Consider the following 21,296-nt stretch of genomic DNA (forward strand, 5'->3'; position numbering starts at 1 on the left):
AACACTAAACACTAAACCCTAAACCCTAAACTCTAAACCCTAAACACTAAACACTAAATCCTAAACCTAAAAACCCTAATCCCTAAAACCCTAAACCCTAAAGATCAAAACCCTAAACCCTAAACCCTGAACATTTTAGATTTTGTATGCATTCTCGTGTTGGTACTTATATTGAAATTTTGCATTTTACCAATTGAACATAATGCATACTAATAGAACATCTATTTAAGTTCTGAATTTTTTTCGTAGTTTGTATTGTGAGGATAATTTCATAAATCTCCCATACAAAAAAAAAATCAAAAAACCAAAACAAGAAAAAAAGTTTAATAAAAAGCTGAGTCGACCTGAAGTACTAAATACTTTGAAATTTAAGTTAATTAATTTACATTTCAAAGTTGAAACGTAAGAAAATGAAGAACATAGATTTGTGCAAAATCACTAATTACTCCTATAGGATGTTAAACTACGAAAATGTTTTTCAAACAAAATATACCATTCATTTTGTAATAAGATGTAGTTCTCAAATTGTTGAGAAATAATTTGTTAGAATTTTTATGTAATTTTTAATGTTCACTATAATTTTATAAAACTAAATTTATTGTGCAATATATAAAAAAAAAGGACCAAAAAAAGAGGAAAAAATGCATAGAATGACAACGGTGAAATGGCTAAATATAAAAATAACGATAAGCATTCAAATAATAAAAGGCTAAATTCCCATATTATAATATTTGATATTTAGCAAACATGTAATGAAGATTGTATATTTTGTCTACCCAGAAGATTCCGATCTAAACCCAGAAGATTATATATTTTGTCTACCAAATCATCATAACCTACCATCTCTGTAAGGAACAACACTTGTTTCGGTATAGAAGGATCATATGAAATTGACCCTCCTTCGTTTATAATTTTTCCACCCCAATATACTTGAATCACCAAGCAATTATCACTTGACATGTTATACCTATTAGAGACGAGTGTTGATAGCATTTTAGAACCTCATTAATATGCTTATTTGAATAATTAATTGAATCAAATATATATAATTTATAACAAATAAATAAATAATTGCGATTCTATAATTATAAGAAATAATAACAAATAATATAACAAATAAAGGGTAATTAAATAACAACGAATAATAACAAATAGTATAACAAATAACAACAAATAAAGTGTAATTAAATAACAACAAATAATGCATTATAATTAAATAATTAAATCATTTATAACAAATAAATGAATATTTAATAAATAACAAATTAAACCTAATTCATCACCTTAATTAAATGCATTTAATCGAATCTCTTAAAATTAATTTACTCAATTAATTAAACTAATTAATTCACTAAATCAATTAAAGTGAATTGCATTTATCAACTAGCTTAACAAATAAAGTGAATTGCAATTCACTCAATTCGATGTGAATTGCAATTCACTCAATTGAGTGAATGTTCACTCAATTCAATTGAGTGAATGTCAGGTGCCGGGCTGACACAGCCCGGCACTTGACATCTTTTTTCAAAAAAACAATGTGTCAGGTGCCGGGCTGAGACAGCCCGGCACCTGACATGTTTAAAAAAAAAAAAATTCTGTCAGGTGCCGGGCTGTCTCAGCCCGGCACCCATAGTTTTATACATGGACTCTGTCAGATCCGCAAGTGTCTGACTTTTCTTTTTTACACCTATATTCTAATCAATTAGCCCTTTTTTTTTTGGGTGCTTGTCAAATGGAGACAAACAAAGCTGGTGTGGGACTGCAAAATAGGAGTACTAGGGTACGCTGGCGTGGGGCCAGCACTGAGCTGCGCCATAAATCAAAAACTGTAGGAAGCAAACAAGAGTGAGAGCTGGCTGGTTGGTTGGTTTGAGTCAACGTCGGTAGCAAAACGTCAAAGCACAAATACATTAAAAATTTTCGAATAGCAGTACATTCCCACCGCAATATCGCGGGTCCACATATCTCATCTCCTGCTACTCTGCCGATTTTCCTTAATTTTGTGCTTGATTGGCGGAGTACTTTTTTCCGCCATATAGACAGTACTATTAAAACACTGAGCTTGGCTCATGGCCACCAGGGAGAGGGACATAAATCTCTCTTTGGACTGTAGGTGAAGGTTTAAATTTCATCCGTAATAAATAAAATTTAAGGGTCGTGTCATAGCATTTTGTTGATCTAGTTGAGTCTGTATATTCACTAGTCCCTAATACATAAGCCTCCTTAGGCTTCCACTCCCTTCTAGATTAGGATAGAATAGGTTGTACAATGTATTGTTGCTGACCAAAAAAAAAAGTACTATTACCCCTTTGTCCATTTTGAAAATATTATTGTTTTTTATTTTAAAATTTTTTAAAATATTTATTTTATTAAAAAAAATCAAAATATCTTTTAATTTTTTTAATATAATCATTCTTTCTAATTATGTGCGTATTGTCATTAAAATTAAAATTTTAAATTTATGAAAATAAAATAAAAAAAGAAAAGTATAAACATCCCAATCAAATCACTGGTTTTAAAAAGTTAAATTTACAAAATATAATTAGATAACTGGGACGGAGACAATATATTAATATATGTGTTTGGATTGAAATGATTTGAAAAAAAATAATTTACTTTACAAATTTTAATTACTTTTTTATCTCACATATATCACATCACAAAAAAATGCTTCAGTAATTATCTCAAATGAATTATCCAAATAAACTCCTATCCAAACAAAATAATTAATATTTTATGATTTATGATGCCTAATTGCAAATGCGCCAAACCCAATATGAAATCAAACACCCGGCGCACGTTAGATGACGGAAACACGACGAGTTCACATACCCAGGGCCAGGGCCCCAATTTACACGTGACATGCCATTGGAGTCTTTTAAACTCTTCCCCACTTTTCATTTTCCTATTATATATAGAGACATAGATTGCCTTCAATGATGCTGTGAATAGAACCTATTCTCCTTCAGTCTTCATCCACCCTACCCTCTCTTCTTATCACATACATATCCATCCGCTCTCTAAGGGCGAAAAAGTAAAAAAAGGGAGATGGCTTACCCAATACTGCCTTTACTAATTTTGAGTCTGTCCCTCTCGTGGATTCCGGCCAAGTCAGATGCCGCGGCCGCAGCCACCAGTTTCATCCGGGCCAAATGCAGAACCACTACCTATCCATCCCTGTGTGTCGAATCCCTTTCGACTTTCGCCGCGACCATTCAGAGGAGCCCGAACCAGTTGGCCCAAACGGCTCTGTCCGTGAGCCTGGACAGGGCTCAGTCCACTAGAGCATTCGTGGCTAAGCTCTCCAAATTCAGAGGGCTGCAAGGTAGAGAGTATGCAGCTCTGAGGGACTGCTTAGAACAGATGGCCGACAGCGTGGACCGGCTCAGCAACTCCGTCCAGGAGATCAAGAACTTGGGTAGGTCCCGGGGGCCGGAGCTATTCTGGCACATCAGCAACGCACAAACTTGGGTGAGTGCTGCGCTCACTGACGACAGCACCTGTGCGGATGGGTTTGCCGGCCAGACCTTGAATGGAAGGGTTAAGTCTTCCATTAAAACCAGAATGACCAATGTTGCACAGGTGACCAGCAATGCCCTGGCATTGATCAACCAAATGGCTGGTGGAAACTACTAGAAAGCAGTAAATCACTCAGCATGCAAGGTCTCAGGTTTAATTTGTTTCCTCTGATCTCAGCCTCAGCCAGCGCTTGTGTGTCTGTTAGCTTTACTTTTGAGTTTTCAACCTTGAATGTGTATAGTAGTAGCAGTACTAAGAAATTACTCAAGCCTTTTTTTTTTTTTTGTCTTGTTTAATTATTATACGCAATACGATGAGCCGTGCGCCCTTTTTTCTCCTCTTTAATTTGACTGGCGACTAACTAATGCTTTTACTTTTCGTGTTTTTTTTTTAAAAAAAAAAATTTGGAAATCATTTTCAAAAGGGAAGTTGCTTGACTGGTCAGCATCCATTTGATTTTTAATTATGGGGCCCCATGCCAATGAAATAGCTTAAGTCGATCTAAACATCCCTTCTAATAAATAATTTTAATGCCTTTTTCTTTTTATTTTTTGACACCGGCAATTGACAAATGAGGACTTCCCTAGCATGCATCGAATATCGATCGAGTAGTTAGTAAGTATCGTATCGTATCGTAAATCATCGGCGGTGACCAGCATCTTATTCCGAGGTGGAATGGAAAATTGGAAAAGACGACGCGTCCTCCGCAGAATTTGTCATTTTGGTCTAATTTTGATCCTACGAAGATTTCCAATCTTCCACTGGCTTGCTTTGACGCTTACGATGGGGGGTAGGGGCCTAATTCTAAGGACCCAAATATTCTTCTTTCAACCCTTGAATAATAGTAGTAATAACACATTTACATTTCCCAACCATCCTCCTCTTATTGGATAGCCAATTATTCCAAATAACACATTTACATTTCCTGATAATTGGATAGTCAATTATTTTAAATAATATTTTTTTTGCATTATAAATATATTTTTTAATTTATTTTTTTATATTTTTAATCACTTTTTTATCTCATATACATCAAATCACAAAAAATACTACAATAATTATTCCAACTAATATTTCAAATAATACTCTATCCAAACAATTCCATTATTATTATTGAAAGTGCCATCATATTCATAAGGGAATTACTATTAAACAGGGCCAGAGGCGGCGCCCTTTCATGATCACTATTCCTGTTCCTTTCTGCAACATATGTCGCGGTGGCAGCTGCCCCAGCTGCAACTTCCCCAGATGCTGCACAAGGGAATCTAGAGGCCTTATGCAAGAAAGCCCACGATGTTGATTCCTGCATTAATTTGATTCGCTGGAATGGTACCGAAAAGTCCTGTCAAAGTCCTTGTCCAAGGCCAGGAACTTCATGACAAAAGCAGCGGGTCAGGGGGTTGGAGGCCAGAACAGCAAATTGCATCGTTGGACTGCGTGGGTAAGATGAGTGACAGCGTAGAAACTCTCCAGCAATTAAAAGTTCCGCACGAGTTTGTAGAAATGTTCAAAACTGAAAGCTGCTGAGGGATATGATGGCATAAGAAAAATGTGCAGACTTTGTATTGGATTTAGCCACAAATCAAGAGGAAGCTTGCTACAAGTCGTTGGTAAGTCGTCAACACCCGGTCTTGCAACAAGTTAGGGATTTAGCAAACAACGCTTCCACGGCCAACAAGATTGTAGTCTTGGACATTTAAGCTTCCCAACTTACAAATTTGTAATTTGGGTTCTGTAAGTTGGCTAGTATTCCTAACTAGAGCACTTTTTTGGGAAATGTAGTACATATCGGCAATGGGCAAAAACCTATCCACCAGACCAAATTCCCTAGTCTACCAGTTGGCAGCCAATGTTGGCCGCACTCTCGATCAGCTATATGTATTGCAGATTTTGTACTAGACTAGATAATAAAACAGCAACAAAGACTGAGAAAGTGTACGATTGAATCACTCGTACTGGAAAAAAAATGAGGCATAAGCTCCACTGTTATTATTTATAATACCATCATCATGCCTATGGAATTTCATAAATTACAATTGTCGCGTGCATGTTGATAGTGCTGTTAGTGCTACCAAAATGAAGTGCAGATCGTGTGAAAAGTGAAAGCCATCCAGAAATTAATTCCAGACAAACAATTTACTGCGACAGACAAAAGCAATTCAATTACTGCTAGTAAAGGTGGTTGATTAGGTATAGAGCATTGCTTATAAGCCTTTGTGGAGGTAATACGAAACTTTTGATATTTGCCCTGAGGGAAGGACTAATTTTTCTCCCAGTAAATCCATCCAGGCATGACTCCAGATCCGTTATGGCAGCGCTACCCCAAGTCTTGGCATTAGCCCATTGGAACTGCTGGTCGGCACCTCCAAGACGTGTCATTGCACTAAGAGCCTGCTTGAGCTCAGAAATCGCATCTTTCACATCATACATGCAGTCTTTGAGGGCTGCGGCTTCCATGCGCGAATAGGACCCTTTCCGAGAGGCCAGCTTTGAAACCTTGGCGGTTGTGTTGCTGGCGCCTTGTATGGCTACGCTGAGGGCCGTCTTACAGAGCTTTAAGGGGTTGGTTTGGACGTAAGAGGCGTAGGGATAAAGGGTTCTGATGCAAACTGTTGGATAGGTCGTGGTGCTGCATCTGGTTTTCACGAAGTTCGTGTAGGCTGATGGGGTTGTGGCAGCTGAAGTTGGTTGCACCAAGGAAATGGAGGAAACGAGGGCGAGAAAAGTGCACAAGAACTTTTTTGTTAGGTTGTAATTCTTCTCCATTTTCCACTTCCTTTTTGACTTGCCGTTTATGTCAGTTTACACATTTGAGCAGGGATCGATGATGAGAAATACTACTGCTATATATATATATAGATAGCTATCAGGTGGGTTTAATGTTTAATCGAACGTGAATCCGTTGAAAGTTTCAGAGTAGCCAAGGGGCAAAAGTAGGGGTTGGGGAAAGTTGCTTGCATGTATTGATCTGTGTGTATGTGAATTGTGATACCAACGCTTCGTCGACAAACGCTGCAGCAGGCTACAGTCACATGCAAACTTCTGTGTTCTAAATTCGATTGCTTAATTTTTTATCCATTGATTGATAGATTAAATTATTGGATACGGAATATGGAAAGGAGATTGATTGCAACTGAAGCGTATATGATCTTGGCACGCAATCTTTTTAGTTTACTTTCTTCGTAAGACCTTGCTGGAAGAGGATAAGGTCTTCTGGGTTGCCTCCATTTCTCTTGTGAATTTGATCCATGGCACATAGGAGTGTGCAAAATAAAAAAATTTCGATTTATCGAACAAATTCAAATTGAATTCAAAATTTTCGAAATCGATAATTCAAAAATTGAAATTGAAATTAGATTTTTCGATTTTGAATTATATGAATTTGGTTCGAATTCAGTAATGGAATTTTTCAAATCGAAAATTTTTATTTTTATTTCAAATTTGTTTTTCATATATATATATATATATATGAGGTTGCCTCCATTTCTCTTGTGAATTTGATCCATGGCACATAGGAGTGTGCAAAATAAAAAAATTTCGATTTATCGAACAAATTCAAATTGAATTCAAAATTTTTGAAATCGGCAATTCGAAAATTGAAATTGAAATTAGATTTTTCGATTTTGAATTATATGAATTTGGTTCGAATTCAGTAATAGAATTTTTCAAATCGAAAATTTTTATTTCTATTTCAAATTTGTTTTTCATATATATATATATATATATATATGACACTACTAACCCTCAAAGGATGGAATTAATTCCAACATAATGTCACACTACAACTTAAAATAATGAGAACTAGTTCCAAAATTCCTGAATACATCATGATATTGGGCTTATGAAATGAGTGTTTGGATACCTCCATTATTTCAAATAATATTTTGCTTGCATCACAAACATATTTCCCAACCTATCTTTTTATATTCCCAATCACCTTTTTATCTCACATACATCACATCACAAAAAGTGTTACAGCAATTATTCCAAATAATATTTCAAATAATACACTATCCAAATAAACGTCTTTGTTTAAGCAAGTCGATTAAAAAGAAAGGTCCGAGAGAAAAGGACCCCCGGGGGGGGGTCACGTGCCATAGTCCAGGGGATAAGCCCGGGTCGCTTTAAAAAATAAAAAGTCTACATCTCGAAGATCGTGCAAAAGCCCAAGGCCTCGCATGATTCGCTGCGGATTCCCGTTGGAACGTGGGCTGCGGCAAATGCTGCTGGACTATAGGCGATGTTGTTGGTGGCGGCGGTGGGTGGTGGCGGTGAGTAGTGGACGAAAGGCTGGGTTTTTCAATTTTGTTTTCGGGTGTATTTGCATTTGTATGTTTTTTGAAGTTATTTTTGAAATTTGTTATTGTAGATTGTGGGAAAAAAAAAAAAGAAAATTTATACCGAGCCTGAGTTTGTGTTGAAATTGCAACGAAGACAAATTTTTTTTAAATACTAAAAATTTTAATTTCTTGAATATTAAAAAGAAAAAGTCAACACAAAACTTTTCAAAATTGCTTGTGTGTTACCCAAAAAAAAAGAAGAATTTTGCTATCAATAGACTCTAATTTACACCAAATTTATCATTTTAATGGCACAATAAAGCTATGAAAAGGAAGATTCCAAAATTTCTTATTGAGCAACAGGTTCCAGGCAAGCCCTTTCTGAGCGAAGAAAGAGGAAAAGGAGGATATATATATAATTACTTATTTGTCTGCTTTGTCCCCCAGGGCAGAATGTGGGTGAAATCTGCTGAGGTAGTTAATTTGACGAGTATAGTCAAAAGTCAATCAAACTGCTAGCTAGTAATTTGATTTACTTTTTAGGAAAGTTGATGTCAGATTAACTTTCCGTTTCTTTTGTCCTTTCCGAATTTGTTGAAGGCTGGCTGACTATTACTCTATTAGTCGAAAGACAATCAAAACAGGCAAGTTCATTTATACCATTCCAAGGATTAGGGAAAAAAAAAAAAACAGGAGGAGTAGCGGTGGTCGTAATGGTTGGTGATGCAATTGTCGAGAGCACGATCTGAACTGAGCTAGCAAACGGGGGGAACGAATTGGTGTCAGCGAGGGGAAATTCGAACTGACCTGCAAAAGAATGAATTGCGGGACTAGCTCTCCGTTGTGATTCCGACGGTTAAGTCGGTTATAGTTACGAGTAAAGTAACAGTAATGATTACTGTAAATGGCGTACTTTACTTTGTCTAGTTGTACTATATTTATAGGACTATTGGTAGTCGTTTCCTTATAGGATTATGAGCCCTACCACAGATAGACTCCTCTTTGGATTCTGTCTGCTGGTTCCGAAGGGCTCGGGAGCTTCGGCCCACCCAACTAGGAGGCGATGGTCTTGCCTGAGCTAGCTTGCTCGAACTGACACGTTACTTGTCCGAACTGACACGTGGCATTGGCGAATTGGCTCCTTCACAGTTGGGGTTCCTGAATTTGTTGATTTTTTCTTGAAAAAGTAGTTTCCACGAGGGTGGTCAAGATCAACCAACAACTGATCATCAATAGGACAATAGATGGCTGTTGATACGAATTAAGCCAATAATGAAGGCAAGTGAGATATTTATTTTCTTATACTTTATATGCATCTAAATCTTATTGAAACGGTTGGCGTAGGGTAGGGTCTTACAGACCATTCAACGCCAGAATTCCCATTCCCACTTTCTTCTCTCTCTCTCTCTATTTTTTATTTTTAAAAAATAACAATAATATGCCTTCGAAAGGCTGGTCCTCCCTCCACACAAGGTTGAAATGTGATGGAGAGTTCCTCACGTAATCATAGACTTAAAGGTTTGTTGGGATAAAAGGTCAAGGATTCAAATTTTACTTTCTATCACTTGGCACAATACGTGACTGTCAGTTTAAGTGGCTTAAAGTGATTCAGTCCCCGTCGGTTCTCTTATGTCCAGTTGCGCCCTTTCCCTTAAAATAAGTTAGAGTAGGAATAAGGGTAGACATGAGATAGGCAATAAAAAAATAGGGAGTTCCCCATGTTCTCGCCACGTTACATTGTGCTACTTCAACAGTGAGTGGTACGTAAAGGACCCAATGTAGAAACTACTTCCAAGTTGTTTTGCATCCGGTCCCTTTTGTCTCCCAATTAGAGCAGCTTCAACCAAACTAAACGGGTCTTGTTTTGGCTCCTAGATATTTGTAGGTCCTCTCCTTATAATTGATTTTAGCTTCTATCGTGTTTAATATTCTAATTATAATGACGTGCACGGCCGCCATCATTATAATTATACTGTTCGGCCCGCTAATTAATTATATTCAAACAACTCTCTATCTTTTCTTCCTTTTTTTTTTTTGAAGAGAAAAAGGGATGCATTATGGTTGCTCATATCATGCGTTGCATCCTCCTTCTTATTCTCCGTATATATCTATCTTTACCAGTTCTCCATATATTTCTATTCACGGACACACCCTACGAAAACATTTTTATTTGTTTGGACGGCCAAGGCGCGGGGGGGCTGCTAGCCTCCATGACTTGGGCAGGCACTTATTCTGTAATAGCACTTGGGTTTACTCCACAAACAATTGCTTACTACATTAATTTGTTTTTGGCGCAGTTGGAACTACTCAAATTGAAACCGGCCTTGTGACGTCCGTGTTGGCCGACAACTCAAATTGGTTTTTAGCACCAAAATAGTATGAAATGTTGGTTAGATTGCAAAGGAGCTCTCCATTTTTATTTCTTCTTCCTATCCTGTGTAGTATGTTGTTCCCGTTAATCACTTGGATAGATCCGATCTATGCAGATCATGTGATCCAAATTTTACCACGTCATTTTATCAATTCCTCAATAATTGATGATGTAACAAAATTTAAACAATATAATCTACGCAAATCAGGTCTATCCAAATTTCTGCCGAATGAATATGCAAATTTATACATTAGAGTCTGGAGTTTGGACACGGGGGAAGTCAAGTGGTCAAGTTGGTTCTGCTAGCCAAAGGCCACTTGGTGAAAATGAAATGAGGAAATGACATTTGGGTGCACCTGTCTAGCCAGCCAGTTGATGATAGCCATAGCCCATAGGCCATATCTAAAACCAGCCATAGGCCCAATTGGGTGCACCTGTCTAGTGTTGCTATCACACATGGCGCCCATTCATCTTGGAACTTTATGCCCAATACATGCATCCAATTAAGTTGCCCACAAGTTGCGCTTAGCTAAAAAAAAAAAAAAAAAAAAAAAATTCTTATCCATTGCTGCCAGCCGCCACCGTGGCTCATTTTTCTTTTGTCTCCTAGTTATTGGGTGATAACAATTGACTCATCTTGACTTGCCCAAAAAAGAAAAGGAAAAAGAAAACTGATTTTGACCTTTTTTTTTTTACTAATTATAGTAATTGTTAAGAGTATTTTGTTATAGGATAAACTGCTTAGGAGCTCCTGAACTATTTGAGTCATCAACTATAGACTCTTCATCTATTTAAGTCTCAAATTACCCTCTCTCAACAATAAAAATAGTCAAATACTGATCCTTCAATTTATATCTACCATTAAAACATATGGATATAAGTGCAAAATTTGACGAATTTAATGGCAAAAATGGATAGAAAGATCGAAATTTAATACTTTTTATTATTGAGGAACTAATTTAAGATTTGAAATAGATGAGGGGTCAAAAATTAATAACTAAAATAGTTTAAGGACTCTTTTAAGTGGTTTACCATTTGTTATGCTGGTTGCTTTTGCTTTCAAGGAAAATTTGTTCTACTCTTATGGTTAGACCCTACAAATAGCTTGAATCTTCAGGATGACACAGCCGCCATCCAATGGCCCAATGCGATAGCTCCTCAGATATTTTCGTTATTCCTATTTCCTCCTCCTCCTCCAGGCATGAATATCTCCCAAACAGAACTTTTGCCAAGAAGTAGAGAAGTAGCCACTGGCCAGCAAGTCCATCATAATAATAATGGCGAGGAGATGATAAATTGATTGATAATAATAATGGTGAGGAGAAATTGACAAGCTTCATGGTATATCACTGCACTAAAACCGTTGCACAAGAAGCTTTGGTTTAGACATTCTATCTAACGTCTAGTAGGCACAAAAAGCTTTGGTATAGAGTTGCACAAGAAAGTAAAACTAAAAGCACAAGATTTCTTTTCTAATCTCAAATTTCTGGTCCTATCCAATCACAATAGCGCCAAGTTTTCAGAAATTTTTATTTTTAACGAGAATGATTTGGAAGCAATGAGGGAAAAGAAACGTGGTGGAAAAGGAAGAGAAAAGGAGCTGATTGTTTTTTTTTTTTTTTTTGTAAATATTAATCTGCAGATATATGTCACGCGAGCACAGTAAAGCGTGTGATACGAGTATTAGATTAGGGTGTAAGACGAGAGTGTGGGTAGCCACAAATCAATAGCACCCTTGTATTATACCACAACAGTGCCCTTTTGCGCCGTGTTTCCCTATAAATTGAGAGCCCTTCGCTTCCTTCTTTCATCACCATTCACCAAGCAAGCCAATCCATAGAAAGAAAAACACAGAGATACAGTGAAATAGAACTATGGCAGGCTGCTCTTCTAATTCTAATCATTTGGTCGGAATTCTTCTCATTTTCCTCAGCCTCACTCGCTTCTCTACCACCGCCTCAGCAGCCAGAGCTTTGTCTGGAGTCACTACTAACACCGAATTCATCAGAACATCTTGCAGCACGACGACTTATCCTGAGCTCTGCTATGCCTCTCTCTCAAATCAGGCAACTATCATTCGGTCCGACCCTGAACTTCTAGCTCACGCCGCTCTCTCCGTCAGCCTTGACACCGCAAAATCAACCTCTTCCATGATGGTAAAGCTGTCCCAAAGTCACGGCATGACACCCCGAGAAGTCGGGGCAATGCGTGATTGTGTGGAGGAATTAGGCGACTCGGTGGATGAGCTGAAAAAATCAATGGGAGAGATGCCGCAGCTCAGAGGCCCCAACTTTGTCCTCGCCGTGAATGATGTACAAACGTGGGTTAGCGCTGCCTTGACAGATGAGGATACGTGCATGGACGGATTTGCCGGAAAAGTCATGAATGGCAACACCAAAATCGCTGTGAGGAATCAAATAGTAAACGTTGCACACATGACTAGTAACGCCTTGGCTTTGATTAATAGTTATGCTTCCCTCCACAGCTAGCCGATGATGATCAGGCAAGGCCGTCATGGCTTCGCTTAAAACTAGATAATTAATGTCTTAAGTTATAAAGCAAGCAAGTGTACGATGTCGTGTTGTTAGCATGAAAATTGGTAGCATTGAGCAGGAGCGGTAAGAATGCAAAGATGATGTGATTGCAGTGTTTTTGTTTGTGATTAGCTGTGTACATTGTGGTTGATACAGGAGGAATCTTAGTTTCTATGACGTTGAAATTATTGCATACATGCAAAATAACTATCAAGTTCAGATGATCTTTTTGTTCACCCCTTATGATTTGATGTTTGTAAATTAGATACTGTCAAGAAAGAAAAGAAGTTTTCAAGACTAGCTAGACCAATTTCCACAAACCATAATTAGTAATCAGTACTCATGATGAAAACCATAATATTTCCTTTTTGGCATTTTATAACGACTCTCTGTCTCTCTCTATCCCCCATATATAATAATCAGTACTCAGAAAAAAGTATATTTCCAAAAGATATGGCATTTCTTTTGGAGTGTTTATAAATAAGGATGTTCAGATATTAGGAAAATTCACTTTTTACTTCTAGATTTACTGTTCTTCTACTTCTTATCAACAATAATTCTCTGAACCGTTCTTGGGAGAATTTCTTCATACTACTGTGTGAAAATTCTAGTTGGCTTTGTTATTTTTGGAGAGAATTGTCGTAAATCCGGTAGCAGAATAGTAGGGGCAAATTTCCTTGCGAAAAGTGAATCTTCACGCCAAAGCCATTTTCTGTAGTTAGTAGTTGAAATTTTTTTTTTCTAACAAGTTCCTCATCCATCACCATCTCATGCAAGAAAGGGCCTACCTCAGTCCTGTGATGCTGGATATGTCCGCAATTGATTTCACCTTTTATATTCTTATCCAGGAATATGCAAATTTATGAAGAGTAGATTGGAACTGATTGTCGATCTCGTGTCAAATTTCTACTACCTAACTTTAGGATTGGGTTATGCGCTCGACGCTCAAATTGGAAACTTACATGAAAACCCACCCCATGGGGAGATGTTGCACGGTGAGCATAAAAGGGGACTGACTTTTTGTCTTTCTATATTTCTTGAAGAAATAATCCTCTTGCGGTTTGCCCCAAATAAAAACGCTTGTTCGAAGTCTTACGCATAGCTAGAGATAACTCTATTTATCACAGACAAAAAAAGTTTATCTTCAACGTATTGGTTGATAGTATATACATTGCCAGTTTCAGATGCATAACAATTAATTTAAATTTATTCAAGAGAATATTGTAACAAAGGATTTGCCGATTCAGGATGTTATGGAAATGATATACGTGTCTAAGCATTTAGCATACACCGTGACAAAGGATTTCTTAATGTGGCATATTATGGAAAATGATATACATGTCTAATTAAGCATAGAGAATTTAGCACACATTGTGACAAAGAATTTGCCGATGTAGGATATTATGGAAATGATATACATGTGTAATTAAGCATAGAGCATTTAGCTTATTATTCTACCAGCAATTGACATTTTTGCTTTTTGCTTGGCCATAGACAAAAGAAGTGTTTCAGGTATCTGGAACCCATGAAGTCACCCTACTTATCATCCAAATTTTCTTGATTTCCTTTCTTTCTGCCTTAAATTTGCATCATTGAGTGCAACTTAGGGTGGCCCCCGGGTTAGCCTTCATGAATTAGGGAGCCACTTGCTCCGTAACGGTACTTGGCTACTCCACCGTTAATTAGTAGTATTAATTTGTCTAGTCCATGGCGCCCGTGAACGTTTTTGGAACTATTCAAATTGGAAGTTTTTGTGACGTTTCCGTTGGCATACAACGCTCAACTTTAATCAGTTGGCCACCAGAGGTGGCGCAGGTCAAGGGGTCGAACCCTCTTCAGCATTCGTCAAGAGGTCGAACTCTCTTGACTGCATTCCCTCTTGAGCATGACTCAAGATTATTTATTTTCTTTCAAATATTGAATAAGTCCATCCATCTTTCCTTTCCTCAATACAGAACCAGTTATAATAGTGCTATGCTAAAAAAAACTTTTAGCATAATCCCAAAAAAAAAAAGAAAGAATTGTTAGTTAGATTCCAAAGAAGAAATGCACATGTTATCCTTATCCTACTCATGTACTAGTACTACCCCTTTTATTCATCTAACTAGCATCCATCGACTACAACACACACACACAAGCTGTTGAGACAATTTTGCGGCTAGTGTGCAATTTTGCGACTAAATATATAGCTAAGGTTCGAGTATGTTGGGGGATTCATTTTATTTGATGCTAAACAAATATAGGATTTTTTCCAAAGTTCGAAAATTTTTTTTAAAAAAATTTATAAGATTTTATCCAGAGAGAGTTTGGACACGGAAAATTGTGTTTTTTTTTGGGGTGTCAAAAGAGGAAAATTGTGTTTGTTGTTGTTGTTGGACCCTGAAAATTATTGATCTCTGTAGGCGTCGGCGGCCGACGGCCTGATGCAACAGCTCCCCAGATATTTTCGTTATTCCTCCGGCCACAAATGTCTCATACAGTACAGAGTTAACCGAACTGGTCCAACAAGTACTGACATTTGCCCGTCGTCATACCCATGATGATGACATCATGGGAATTTTCTTGTACGATAATAATAATGGTAATGGGCAGTTATACTTATATATCGCATTACTTGTTTGGTGCAAGGGAAGGGATTATACATCGCATTGATTCTTGCACAATAATAATGGTAATGGGCAGTTAAATATCGCATTACTGTTTGGTGCAGGGCAAGGGGTTTAACACTTTGTTTCAGCTGTAATATTAATCGTTTAAAAAAAAAGGTGTAATATTAATCATACAAGTCATAAGTATATCTAATGTGTGAATTTAGGGTTATTAGATTTGAATTTAGTCCTCTTGGCGGTGCAAAGTAACTTGAGACGCGAATTACCTGCAACAAGTTTTAGACAGGCGACTTCTCTTAAATTCATATGGATGTCTCTTGACTCGTATGATCCAATGATTGTCTAGTTTCCGTTAGTTTTCCGTGACCCTGTTGAATTATCCCCTTGGTATAAGTTAGAATAAGAGTTGGTGTAGATGATGATAATAAATTCAAAAAAAAATAAAGTAGTCTAGACATGCCACTTCTCTTTTTTTTTCTCCTTTTAATACGGGTAAAGAGACAAGCTTCTAGTAACACTTGACTAAACCCCATGCCTGTAAATGTTGGTATTTCAAGCAACTCTCCAGTCACTGAAATTAAAAAAAAAAAAAAAAAGGGCATTTGTTATCAAGTTAGAGAACGACATCTCCTTTTTTAAGATTTTCATTTTTCTTTTGAAGTTTTTGGGGGGTTGGGGCGGGCGGCATAAAATATCAAATAAAAAATTCAAAATAGGTTGAGGGCAGGTCGTATTGTCACTTCCCAGAATCCAACAAATTTCATAGGATTCAAGTGATTCAAGCTTGATTAAACTATGAAGAAATCTGATCTATGTATCTGTACCATAATAGGTGTGGAATGAAGATGCTAATGAGTTTATTAGTGTTGCAGGAGTGTTTGAAAATCAGTCACAAACTCTTATCCCACACAATGGTTTCATAGGCCAAAGCATTGGACGGAACGTTTTGCGTATAGTGTGAGGCAAGGAGCAAGTCTCGAGACTTGAATGCTAGCACGTCAAGTTTCTGTTTGAAATTAAAGAAATAAAAAATGATGAATTGCCCACAAACTAAATGAAGTAGCATTTTAATCAAATTAAACCACAAATTAAATCACAACCCAACCCACCAAAAATAAAGAACAAAGAAGTGAAAAAACAAGAGAGAATAAACTGAACTCCAAACTGATTACAAAAAAAAAAGGAACAAGATTGACGAATGACTGAAGAGGGCTTACGCAGAACAAGCTATATATCAGTGATTTGTGAAAGAAGGGAAAAAAGGAAGAAGAATTCCAGCCGGCTGTGTTTGAGCATACCAACCTAACCTAAGAGTTTCTCTGGTTATCAATTTATTACGGTCTTGAAACTGAAAAAAAAGGGGAGGGGAAGGGGAAGAAGATAACCCCTTCAGAGAGGAGGGAAAAATAAATACTTCTCTATTTTTTTTTGTAATAAACTTGATACTTTATACGGAAAGACAGTAGTTTCCTTTTGATGTTGAAAGAGATACTTTAAAAAGGAGGGTAGTACTGTTACCAGCTACTAGTACATATGTCCACCGCTCCACTTGGAGACGAACACGTTTAGGACCCGTGATATCAATTGAATCCAGCCCTAAGAATTCCTGTCCTTTTCAGACAACATGGCAATAATTGCTCGTTCTCCTCTAGTCCTTGATGGTTTTTCTATAAATTGATGGCCATGAGTTTCTTGTTTCACCACCAAGCAAGCTTCTCCATAGTAAGAAAAAAGCACGAAAGCTCAAATACGTATTTACAGTTAAAAGAACAAACAGAGAGATGGAAGGCTCTTCTTCTACTCATTTGGCCACAATTCTTCTCATTTGCCTCAGCCTGACTCACTTCTCTACCACCGCCACAGCAGCCAGAGCTTTATCTGGAGCCACTAACACCGAATTCATCAGAACATCTTGCAGCACAACTACCTACCCTAAACTCTGTTACGCCACTCTCTCAAATCACGCAACTATCATTCGATCCGACCCTAAACTTCTAGCTCACGCGGCTCTCTCCGCGAGCCTTGACTCCGCCAAATCAACCTCTTCCATGATGGCAAAGCTGTCCCAAAGTCATGGCATGACACCCCGACAAGGCGGGGCAATGCGTGACTGTGTGGAGGAATTACGTGAGTCGGTGGATGAGCTGAAAAACTCATTGGATGAGATGCCACAGCTCAGGGGCTCAAACTTTGCCCTCACCATGAATGATATACAAACGTGGGTTAGCGCTGCTTTGACAGATGACGATACGTGCATGGAGGGTTTTGCCGGAAAAGCCATGAATGGCAACAACAAAATCGCTGTGAGGGATCAAATAGTGAATGTTGCACACGTGACTAGTAACGCCTTGGCTCTGATAAATAGCTATGCTGCCCTCCACAGGTAGCTAGATGATGATCAGGCATGGCCGGCAATCGGCAATCAGCACGTAACGAAGTGTACAATGTTGGCTGTTGCTACTTTTTAATTAGCACTAATTAATTGGTAGCAATAAGCAGGATAGGTAAGAATATGAATATGATGCCTGGATTCAGGACTTCAAAATCACGGTCGTTTAGTTTGTGATTTGGTAAATTGTGTATGTATGATCAACATCTATATGGATAGTATTGCGAACATTGTAAACGCCTATTAAGTTCAGATGATCCTTTTGTTCACACTTAATTTGATGGTTGTCAATTACATAGAGAAAGAGACAAAGGATGTTTTTAGACTTGCCTTTTTGACATCTTTATAAGGATTTAAAAAAGAAAAGTTCCCTCCAAAAGGAACAGTGAAAATGAAAACAAAAATAAGTATATTAACAAAGAAGACAGGACTATATTTTTGACAATATTTTAGAGAATCCATAACTGGATTGCTAGTGGATCTCAATTTTCGGTCTCTCCCAAGTGTCGTTGATTATGTTAGCGAAGTACCATGGGTTCTTAAGCGCTCCTACGAGAATTCACTGAGGCTATACTTACCTGCCAAAATTAAGCATTGCTTCTTAAGTCGTTGTGTAGCATGTTAATATGGCTTTAGCTCGCTATGAGGGTTGCAAGATTAATATTGTTTTTTTTCTTTCTTCTTTTTTTAAGAGGCAAAGTTGCATATGGTTTCTCATGGTAAAAATTTATGTGAAGTTGTTTTCAACATCACCAGCAAGTTCAATATGTCCTTTTTGAGTAAGCCAATTAGCGTACATTATATTCATTAATGTTATTCTCTGTGTCTCTCTTTGGTTTCCTGACAATGGATTTCGTTTTATCATTGGGGAAGAGGGACAGGAACGATTGTAGGAAGTAACCGTTCCTAGCTGTTCATAGTCAAGATTTGGCAAAAAATAAAATAAAATAAAATTGTAAGACCCAAATTTCATCTTATATCTCGTTTTTAACATTATGTGTAGAGTTCATAAAATTTTATTCTATAATTACACATTGTTGAAAGTGAGTTACGCCGTGTGCAGACAGAGTTACGTCATGTGCATCTTGCATAAAACCGTCCCGAACAATTTTTGTAATAATCGTTCGGCCCCTTGTCCGTTGATTGGTCACCGTCCTTCCTCATCCACCACCATCTTATGCAAGGTTGGAAAGGCCCTTCCATAGCGGTTGAAATCGTTAGCCCCATTCCCCAACCCCCAATGGAGCCTCATTAACAAATTTCTACCACATGTTGTGATTTAGTTTTAGATTTGAGCCAGATTCCTATGGAGCCTCATTATCAAATTTCTACCACATATTGTGGTTTTTTCTCACGTGAGACTTTAGTCTTAGATTTGAGCCAGATTCCTTAACAAAGGCAAATGCAACATAAATTATCTTCATTTCTCTCGAACATTGAATAAGACCCATCGTTTGGTCTGATTCCATGATTCATAAAAGTCTGTAATCTTCAAAAAAAATGCATACAAAGTCCCAATTTTTCATAAAGGACGGAAGGAAATAGTTTTTTTTTTTAAAAAAATATAAACACATAACAAAGAAGCGTGTGCTGTGGACATAAATTACAAAATTGCATGATTCTGAGAAATTTAAAAAGTAATCCATTAATTTCTCTGTGGGATATATACCAAGAAAGTCAGCTCTGCCCTTGCCTATGGATTTCTTGGAGGTTCCAACAGCGTTGACCATCTAAAAAGAGTGACACTAGAGCAATTCTCCATGAAGTATTTGTCCTCAATCTTGGGATCCCGGTATGCTGGGTTTACTCCTTTCTCTTCTTTTCTCGTTGATTTAAACCAAATTTTGGTCTCAAAGCCGATTCAATCCCAATAAATTTTCTTCTCAATTACAAGGAATACAAATAGAAAAGCTGACGAAGAAGAGGGATGAGCCCAGCCGTCTAATTTTCCAGAACTGGAAGCGGAGGTCGAAGAGTAAATAAAGCTAAGTTGGGACACTTTCCAGAAACTGTGAAGATGCATAATAAGTTTGTCAAAAAAAATTTTTATTTTTTTTTTGGTTTTGGAGAGGGATAACCAACAGACACGGACTGAGTAAAGACACTTTCAACAAATGATAACTGTGCCAAAATATCTAAGTCTGTGTCTTTAAAGCAAGGTCCCCCAATGTCACGAGCAATGAAAATGAACCCAGAAAGAAATATATGCACTTTACTCACATGGAGTGTTGCAAAATAGTAACCAGAGCTGAAGTTACGCCTCAATCTCCCCACTCCAAAAGGATAACTGCTATGATATCTTCAGCAACAAACGACCTTTGACACGCACTGATGTCTTAACACAAAGGAGAGAAACTACAGGCTACTATGCTTTCAATCTAGATGAAGTTTCAGGGACATTGCAATGTCCAATTAATGTTTTCCACAAATTTCATCAAGCAATTTAACAGCACAAAGAAGACAACTATAAAATCATATCTATTGTAGCATGCATGCCATGAGTTCTTCCAGCTACGAGCTCAGCTACATTATTTTTCCAAACATAGATTTGAAAAAAATGGAGGAGACTCTAAAGAAAATAAACCAATCATTCTTTGAGTTACAAAAAGAAGTACCGAGTGTAGTATTAATACTCCTTTAAAAGTTTCTTGGCCGTATATTGAAGCGAGCAGAAGATGATCCTAGGATCCATGCCCATATATATATATATATGCTTGAACGGCATATGAGGTAGCCTCCTTAGTGCTGCAGCTATTGGTGTCAATTGAAGAAATAAAGATGCACTTTGACAAGCACAGTAAAAGAATAAAAACTAAATTTCAATTACAAAATACACGCCCCTCACTAGGTAGCTCGGTTGGTCACGGGAACCTTCTTAGGACCCGTTGTCCATTCTCCCCCACCAGGGATCGAATCCCAGTGGTTACCGGTTCGAGAGGATGGGACCTCTCCTCTCTCGGTCTCAGGGGGATTAGTCGGGTCCGACATACTCGAAACCCGGATACCCTTGAGTAGACAAAAAAAAAAAAATTTACAAAATACACAAGTAATAATGAAAAAGATATGTCAATCATTAGTATGGGTCATGGAAACAAGTAACAACTACATTGGAGACATTATTGAACACCCCAATACCAGCTCAATTTTGTCAGCAGATGAGCGTACGTAAAGGCACTCGATTTCGTCATCAAAGTTTCAAAAGAGAAACAAAAGATCGGTCCCAATCGAATTGACAATCTGGAATTTACAATCCATCAATCTTGGACTCCATTCGTAAATTCCCTGCAGGAATTGGGCTGCTCAAATGGGTCATGTGGTTTTGGGCCGAGGAATTAAATTTTAACGCCATATCTTTCATCCAATGGACCTGAACTAGAGCTTTCACTCACAATCCCCAATCCCCGGGGGATCCCTGTAGAATATAGAAAAAAGCTAGAAACAGTGAAGTATTTTACGTAGCAAATTCGGAGGATATACGCGCCACAACTTACAAATAATTTTAATGGTCCTCCTGCACATAATTGTTAGAATGATATGCCTAAGCCTTAAAAATGAATTACTGGCAAATATATCATATCAGTAAGTGTAAATTGC

At 37.5% G+C, this 21,296-nt stretch overlaps 4 protein-coding genes across 4 annotated transcripts; 3 read left to right on the top strand and 1 right to left on the bottom strand.

Moving 5' to 3' along the window:
* The first annotated feature begins 2,940 nt into the window (after positions 1 to 2,940).
* Positions 2,941 to 3,864, top strand: LOC113759231 (21 kDa protein-like). The gene has a single exon (XM_027301800.1). It carries the CDS (start codon positions 3,049 to 3,051, stop codon positions 3,634 to 3,636), a length of 588 nt encoding a protein of 195 aa, XP_027157601.1. The 5' UTR covers positions 2,941 to 3,048; the 3' UTR covers positions 3,637 to 3,864.
* A 1,824-nt stretch (positions 3,865 to 5,688) lies between these two features.
* LOC113754891 (pectinesterase inhibitor 4-like) lies at positions 5,689 to 6,285 on the bottom strand. Its single transcript, XM_027299090.1, has one exon. It carries the CDS (start codon positions 6,283 to 6,285, stop codon positions 5,689 to 5,691), a length of 597 nt encoding a protein of 198 aa, XP_027154891.1.
* A 5,637-nt stretch (positions 6,286 to 11,922) lies between these two features.
* On the top strand, positions 11,923 to 12,928 carry LOC113760550 (21 kDa protein). The gene has a single exon (XM_027303179.1). The coding sequence runs from the start codon at positions 12,045 to 12,047 to the stop codon at positions 12,657 to 12,659; it is 615 nt and encodes a 204-aa protein (XP_027158980.1). The 5' UTR covers positions 11,923 to 12,044; the 3' UTR covers positions 12,660 to 12,928.
* Positions 12,929 to 17,003: 4,075 nt separating this feature from the next.
* LOC113760551 (21 kDa protein-like) lies at positions 17,004 to 18,027 on the top strand. The gene has a single exon (XM_027303180.1). The coding sequence runs from the start codon at positions 17,095 to 17,097 to the stop codon at positions 17,698 to 17,700; it is 606 nt and encodes a 201-aa protein (XP_027158981.1). The 5' UTR covers positions 17,004 to 17,094; the 3' UTR covers positions 17,701 to 18,027.
* The last annotated feature ends 3,269 nt before the right edge of the window (positions 18,028 to 21,296 follow it).

This window comes from Coffea eugenioides, chromosome 2, assembly GCF_003713205.1.
Source record: "Coffea eugenioides isolate CCC68of chromosome 2, Ceug_1.0, whole genome shotgun sequence".
Classification (NCBI taxonomy): domain Eukaryota; kingdom Viridiplantae; phylum Streptophyta; class Magnoliopsida; order Gentianales; family Rubiaceae; genus Coffea; species Coffea eugenioides.

Excerpts from the sequence above, each read along its gene's own strand:
- LOC113759231 (XM_027301800.1), top strand. The coding sequence starts at position 3,049 with ATGGCTTACCCAATACTGCCTTTACTAATTTTGAGTCTGTCCCTCTCG.
- LOC113760551 (XM_027303180.1), top strand. The coding sequence starts at position 17,095 with ATGGAAGGCTCTTCTTCTACTCATTTGGCCACAATTCTTCTCATTTGC.
- LOC113760550 (XM_027303179.1), top strand. The coding sequence starts at position 12,045 with ATGGCAGGCTGCTCTTCTAATTCTAATCATTTGGTCGGAATTCTTCTC.
- LOC113754891 (XM_027299090.1), bottom strand. The coding sequence starts at position 6,285 with ATGGAGAAGAATTACAACCTAACAAAAAAGTTCTTGTGCACTTTTCTC.